General features: G+C 39.4%; 1 protein-coding gene across 1 annotated transcript; it reads right to left on the bottom strand.

Moving 5' to 3' along the window:
- Positions 1 to 565: 565 nt before the first annotated feature.
- Positions 566 to 3,220, bottom strand: LOC129774935 (segmentation protein even-skipped). The gene is made up of 3 exons (XM_055779034.1): positions 2,896 to 3,220; positions 2,408 to 2,601; positions 566 to 1,470 (listed from the first exon to the last, which is right to left on the bottom strand). Exons 1-3 carry the CDS (start codon positions 3,017 to 3,019, stop codon positions 865 to 867), a joined length of 924 nt encoding a protein of 307 aa, XP_055635009.1. The 5' UTR covers positions 3,020 to 3,220; the 3' UTR covers positions 566 to 864.
- Between the last annotated feature and the right edge of the window lie 4,222 nt (positions 3,221 to 7,442).

The following is a 7,442-nucleotide window of genomic DNA, read 5'->3' as shown; positions in this document are numbered from 1 at the left end:
CTAACTTGTTGGAAAATGAATAGGTCAAATTAAAAAAAAATAGTACAAAGTACATTCTGCCAAATTAAACTGACTCAAAAATTGAATTTAAGAACATTTTTAGGAGGATTATGTGAATTTTAGTTGAAAACAACTAACCTTATTTACTAAATCATAAAGTAATCAATGTATACTTTATTTTAGATATTTTGACCCAATTACTCAGCCTTTCAAAAATCATTTCTTAACGAACATAGATTCTACAAACAAGAACTTGAAACATAACTCTGATGTCCCTGGTCAATCTTTCTTGAAAAGTAACAAATTTATATTTATATGGCCAGATGTAGAAGAAGGCATCATCGCGATCATTTCGTATTACGAATTGGAGATAAAGGACATTTTTGACTAATTGAAAATGGATATGCTGAATAGATTTTTAAGATAAATGGGAGCATGTGATATTAATATGATAGGCCAGTATTTAAAACGATGATTCGGTTATATTATTTCGACAATTCTCTTATTATGTACAGAGTATATACAATTGTTTAATTGTCCTATAAAAAACTTAAATATGTCGGAGATTTAAATAAAACTGGCTGAAATCCGTTATCGATTTGATAATTTGCCTAAAAATCTTTGATCACTAGAATGCATTTGATGCAAACACATTCTATAAATACGCTTGAAACTATTGGAAGATATCAATACGATTTCTAAAAACTACTGAGGACAAAAGAGCCCGCCTGTACGATTCGATGAACGAAAATGGCCTTATCCGCCATTCTCCGGGAAGCTCTGTATGGTACTGCGCAAGTCACGACGCGCAACAGTGTGTGATATCCGCCCCGCTTTTACAAGTCAACAACTGATTGAACGTGATTACGCTTCCGATTTATACGGTTTGAAGAGCTTTGGTTTTTCAGGCGATGGTGTTAACACTGGGTGGCTGACTGACGACGGAGTGGTCATAAGGAGGCCTTGTGTGGACCCGTCAAGTGATCTCAACGGGCTGCTGGTGCTTGTGGAGATGGACGAGGAAATATCCAGTCTCGATTTGTCCGATCCAGGGCTGAGTGATAAAGCCGAATGTGGTGACGATGGGCTCTGCAGATCGTGAGGAGGTGTATGCGGTTTGGGAATGGACAACGGTGTGTATCCTTGAGGTATGGTGCTCAACATGGCAGCAGCGGCAGCTGAAGGATATGGCGTCGTCTGCAGAGGTGGCATTCTTTGCGGAATCGGGTAAGGTGCGTAGCGATAACCGTACGAGAAATTGTTAGGAGCAGTTGTTTGCATTTGTGGAGCCATCACTGGCATCTGAGGTAGCATCGGAGCCGGTGGGTATCCATATGGCATCCCGACGGAGTTGGCGGCGGCCTGCAGGATTGATGCTGCGAAGGCAGGGTCAGAGTAAACAGCAGCGTATGGCCAAGCGACGGCGATTCGTTGACGTTTGTCTTTCATGCGACGGTTTTGGAACCAAACCTGGAAGAGATGAATAAGAAAAATGTTTGTCAGCATTTCGGTTCAACATGCATCATATGATAATAAGATGGGTGATTCCACGTCCAAGACTCATCACACGCGTCAATAAAAGCGATTCACACGTAAAAACAAAAAAAAAACAAAGGAATGTTCAGATTGGGAATGGTCACTTAACACCTCGGTGGTAAATATTATTTTTTTTCTTTTTTCCAAAGGGGCGCTCAATTATTCACATTCAGTAGCAAAAAGAGTGTCATAAAATCAATGTTGTTGATGAAACATATAAACACCACGATAAGGAACAATCAGAAAACAGAAAGAAGAAACGATGATGATGATGAAACGGAGCAAGAAAAGATCGCTAGCTTCGGCTCGTCTCGCGACGACTTCGCGATCGCTGTTTATAAACTTTTCCCAATAGAGCGGCACATCAAACGCTACCGATATGGCTAGTGATAATTACATTAATTTTATAATGGTTATATGATAATTATTAAACAACCAATATTTTGTACCTCTGCGATGAAGAATGATAGAACCGGATAAGCCGTGTGAACTGTTTTTTTTTGTGTTGCTCAGAAGTGGATTTTGAGTTTAATGTTACTAGATTAGAAGTTTGTTTGAAATCATTTGAAGGTGTTCGATTCCTGTGAATCGTCGTCGAGTCCACTAGCAGGTGTTTGCTCTTACAACAAAAAAAAAGTGAAATTCTAGGGTCATCTCAGGCGCGGGCGAGGGTGCAAAGGATCAAGCGGCTTGCATATGTCCTACTGCGTGCTTAATGTGGCACCAGTGCGTTAACATTTTTTGGAATGTAAATGTTTATGTTGGCGCAACATGCTAACATAGCAACATGCTGTTTCGGTTTGTTTTCGGGTTGTAAGTGACCGTTCCCTGATTTTGAATGGCATTGATATTCTTGTTTTCAAATACTAACCTTAATTGTTGACTCTGGGAGGTTCAGTTGAGCGGCAAGCTCACATCGCCGTGGTCGAGAGACATAATTCTCTTTGTAGAATTCTTTTTCTAGACGGGCAAGCTGATCACGTGTAAAGGCTGTTCTGTACCGACGGACCGATGGGTCTAGGGGTGCCTGCTGTTGATTGCTTTCCGATTGTGGGCTGGTACAGTCTGGAAGATAGAGGTAGACAGCAATGTTAGAAATGGTTGGCAACATAATAAATTGTCAAATTATGATTTGCAGCAGATTAACGCCCCATATTTGGACAGAAATTTCAATATTAGTTCTTCGTCGAAGTTAGGTACATGTCAAATCGAAATTTAATGAATAATCCGCTTAGAAATTTCGAGGTGACACACAAAATTATGGCTGGGCCATATTCAACTATTCCAATTAAACAAATCTCCCCAACGTGCAATTGCAAAGTGTCACTTAAACCGAATGTCACTTGAGGCGATACTTACCACTGAGCGGAGATAGCGGCGGAGAAGATTTTGAGCTGTATTGATGTGAGCTAAGTAAATCCACAGAGATTGGTTGATCGCGATGCTGTAATGCATCTATGCCGTAGTTACGGAATCCTTGCATTTTGATGGATTTATATTATTTTTCACTTCTCACTAATCAAACTCTATAATGTTCGTTTTTTGATTATTCGCAAAACACGTATCACTCTGGATAGGATTTTTTTTGTTATTGCTCACAGTTTTGTTCACAAACTAAACACTTTTCAGTTTCGTTTTCCGTTGTTATTTGTTTTTGTTTGCAGCACGAAACTACGACGTTTATCCTCGGGTGTTCGTTTCAAACTGGTTGAGAGTGCATGCTGATGGGTCGTTAAATACTACAGCGATTGCCAATAGCCATGCATTTGAGGGGCGTTTCCTTATGCTAACAAATACGGTGTGGCCTAATGATGCTTTGTACCCTAGCAACGGAGAGCATGAATGTGAAGGAACGAGAGAGCCGAACGAAAAAGACAAACAATATACGCGGAGAGGCTTCTATGTATCTCACGGCCCTGTGTAAGATGGAACGAGATGAACGCATAGGTATGGGCATGTATTGTGCTCTATCGTTCTCCATTATTTTTTTCCACCGCTGCAACTTGTGTTCTGGCTCTTTTCATCTGTAGCATGCAACGATGGATGGAAGCGTTTTTCCTAGCCACAAGGATTATTATCCTTTTTGTGATTATTAGCGCATGATATAACAGAAGCGGTAAACAGAAGCATAAAAGGACGTGGTAGAACAGACTTTTATGAAATGGTGCTCGGTGTTTTATGTACACGTTGCTGGCCTGATTACTGTTGACATGTATCCATGTGTGTAGCCAACGCTGCTATTCCGACGAAACGGGTCGATGTGCGAGGACTCGTAATTACGAAATTGCAAATAATTTCATTATTGGGTACCAATGCTGCTCTCGATAAGATCTTATTATATTTTACAACATGATTACAACGATTATCGGCCATAGCTTGACTACTAGATCTGCATTCAACGTTTCGCTAGTTGTTATTCAAGTTTGCCCTTGCGGAATAATAACCTCGACAATTTACAGCTTTTTTCTGTAGTCTTTATTTATCAGTTTTCTATGGGAGAACTAATTGTAATAATCGTGAAAACGATAGCCTGATACCAGAACCAAATTTTCCACAAATCGCAATGCGATTAACGAAGCTGAAACCATTCCTAAATGCCCGAATCCGCTAAAACTATCGAACGTATAAACAAAACAGCGCATTAGGTCGAAATTGGAGGAGCTTATCGCCCCAAAAGTAGAAAAACCGTCGTAAAATATCCAAGACCGTGTTTAGTATTCATTGTGATAAAAACGACTGCTATCTCCTTCGTACACGGTGTACTTCAGGGCAGCCCCTCCACGCAGTTTTGTCTCGGAGGGATACGAAAGGAAATATTTTTAATAATGGGGGTTTATCTCTTTGAAAAGATAACTTTATTTTTCTTTATTCGCAATTATGTATGTGTGTTTCGTTATCCGCCACCGAGCAGACGATGCCTCGAGTTTTCAGAGTGCTGCAGAGTGTAAAATATATAGGGAGTTTTGTACATAAACGGATATAGCTTATGGAGGAGCTCCGGTGTGATGTGAGCCCATAAAATGTTATATTATACTCCTAGTCATATCGTGGACTGGAACATAAGAGAGTTTATTTGCGAAGCTAGCAGAAGATAATGGCTCATAATTTAATGAAGAAATTAAAAACAGCACATTTTCGTTCAGCTCCGAAGAGGATTACTTCTTCTTCCCTCCTCTTAGTGGTGAAAAATGAACCGCCAGAAATGAGAGCGTTTCATCCACGCCGAGATTATATCGGGGAGTGTGGATTAACGCTATACATATACACTGGGAATTAGACCGCCACTTACCGCTGATAACTGCAAAGTACGAAAGAAATTTATGATTTTCTGTAAGTTTCACAACATATTTGATTATGGCGTTTATGTGCTTTATAATCGACAATTATGATGTTAGAGAAATAGCATTGGACGAACAGTTGTTTACGATAGCACAATGAAGGGAACGCTGCATCGCAGCGAAAAGACATTAATACATAATTAAGTAGTTCACTTCGTGCAGGGTAATAATTATCAATTTTGCACAGGTAACAAACAAACAGAAGTCCACCGCCCATCTTTCTCCAAAGGATTAACAACGTACGAAAAACCAACAATCACTGATCGTACATGATTCCCCAAATTTTAATCTACCTCCCCCTGTTTTACCTGCGATTCATTGTCTAGGCTGAATTGCCATACAAAGGAAAAACAAATATTCTTAGCCCTTGCAACGCCCTTAGTTTGTTTTTCGAATGATAATCCCTGGAATGAGTAATATAACGATATTAATATTTGTTTTTCTCTAAGCTGCTCGTTTACAGGTTAAGGACGCCTATACAAGGCAATTAGTGAGAACTTTCGCTGGTAACATGGGAAAACTGTCCCTTTGTAGGTAAACGTGCGGATTCACACAATGTATGCAAATTTGACGTTACAATCCACAAAAGGACTTAGTACACTCGAATGAAATTGACAATTAAGTAATCTGAAAACAATCATTTATTGACATATTAATCCATCTCCAGACTTATAAAATATGTGAATCGCTATCACATATTACAAGTACTTCTTCGGTACACGACACGTGATCTTGCAGATTCACTATAGATATCCAAAAGCAACGTTCAGGAGCATTTGAATTTCTACAATGTATGGGCTCCCCGTTATTTGACCGAAAAATGGTTGACATCTCCGTCTGCGACTCGCCGAAATCGAAGCAAATCGATGATGAATGATAACCACCATGTGTAGCGAAAGAATGTGCCCCCCGGGGTCGAGTGGTTAGCGTCACATCTAACATGCCGGGGGTTCAGGTCGATTCCCGTTCTGGTCGGGGAATTTTTCGCCAAAGAAATTTCCTCCGACTTTCACTGTGCTCACGCGTATTCTAGAGCTTGCCACTCAGAATGCATGCAAGGCGTGTTATTTGGCATAGAAATCTCAACTAAGAACTAATAAAAATGACGCAAGTAATACTACATTGAGTCGGCGAAGTTCCTCTAGGAACGTTAGTGCCATTTAAGAAAAAAAAGTGTAGCGAAAAAAAAATTAGGACAAGCGACAAAAACCACCATCAGCTCTCCCAAAAGCTGGTGGGATTGGAAACTAATTCATGATTATTAGCTTCCTAGCAACCAGTCGATACATTTCCGCAATAACTACTAGCAAAGGTGTTGTGCTCCACAAGGGCAACGCTAAACCTCGTGTCTCGTTGGATGAGCTATCCCATCCACTAAACTAGCCAGATATTGCACCTTCAAATTGTCACTTGTGCAGATCTAAGGCTGATGTCACATTAGGCGGATTCGCCGCCGCGGATTCCGCGAGTAAATCCGCAGCGGAGGATCTACAGTATATTGTGAATGAGCCATGTCATACAGAGCGGGGCGGTTTTGAAAGCGAATTTATATCGAGAAAAAAACCGTCGCGATATCCGCGGCGGCGAATCCGCCTAATATGACATCAGCCTAAGTGGAATTCTCACGGTTCTCAATAAGTGCATGAACTTTGACTCTTTGTATATAAAAAACTTTCCGGAATCGTATTTATGCCTGGATATAATTCTAGCGTGGTGTTGTGTTAATATGGCAATCGAACCTGAACACGTTATTCTTTCCAGTTAAATTGTTAATGAAGTGAAATTTACCTTACAAATGTAAATATTCAATTTCGTTTTTATTGTTCCACTAATACTCAACATTTAGCACATACATATAGAAAATGTTGTTTGAGAAATTTATTCCTACATAGTACCTCTAAATAAGGTAAATGATATTGGTTTGTCCATTCGAAAATATGATCTTGGTTTGTCCACTATTTGAATGCTCTAGTTCAGCGCACCTGTGTCAAATCAAAAGGTATTCAAATGCTTCCAAACATATAAATAAAATTGTCTTTTTCATGATTTACAGTAGTTTCATAGATAATTTTTACGGATTCACATGTTAGGCGACATGTTTTTTGGTGTCGATGCATTAAATTTGAGCTAACTTTTAATCAATCCCCAGATGATTAATTGGTTCTTATTCTGACCTTTTCTAGATTATAACACTTTCAAATATGGTAAACATCATTATTGCACATCATTTGTATCAGATTTATATATCTAAATCATGTAATTAATGCATCTCGATGACCTCAATTCTGATCATGGTTTGTCCGATTTACTGATGTTAGTTTGTCCACGTGATTACAATGGCAACCGCTTGGCGCGCTGTAGTTTGTTTGTTTTGTTTTGTTACGTCGCGCGATGCAGAAATAATGTTTCTCTGTGTTGAGTGTTGTTCACCATGAATATGCCCAAGAAAACGCAAAATTCTGAAGAAAGCCTAAATTATGAATGGATCAATATGATGACAGTAAACTCAAGCAATGAGAAATGCATCTACCTGAAAATCCGATTTTTTTCATTCAAAAATGTTGATTT

The sequence above is a fragment of the Toxorhynchites rutilus genome, chromosome 3 (genome assembly GCF_029784135.1).
Source record: "Toxorhynchites rutilus septentrionalis strain SRP chromosome 3, ASM2978413v1, whole genome shotgun sequence".
In the NCBI taxonomy this organism is placed as follows: Eukaryota; Metazoa; Arthropoda; class Insecta; order Diptera; family Culicidae; genus Toxorhynchites; species Toxorhynchites rutilus.
This window is presented reverse-complemented; position numbering and strand designations above follow the sequence as displayed.

What these genes read in the sequence shown, in the direction of transcription:
- LOC129774935 (XM_055779034.1), bottom strand. Translation starts at nt 3,019, where the DNA reads ATGCAAGGATTCCGTAACTACGGCATAGATGCATTACAGCATCGCGAT. An exon ending in GCCGCTATCTCCGCTCAGTG is followed by an intron (nt 2,602 to 2,895) that starts GTAAGTATCGCC and finishes TCTATCTTCCAG; the next exon opens with ACTGTACCAGCCCACAATCG. An exon ending in TCCCAGAGTCAACAATTAAG is followed by an intron (nt 1,471 to 2,407) that starts GTTAGTATTTGA and finishes CATCTCTTCCAG; the next exon opens with GTTTGGTTCCAAAACCGTCG.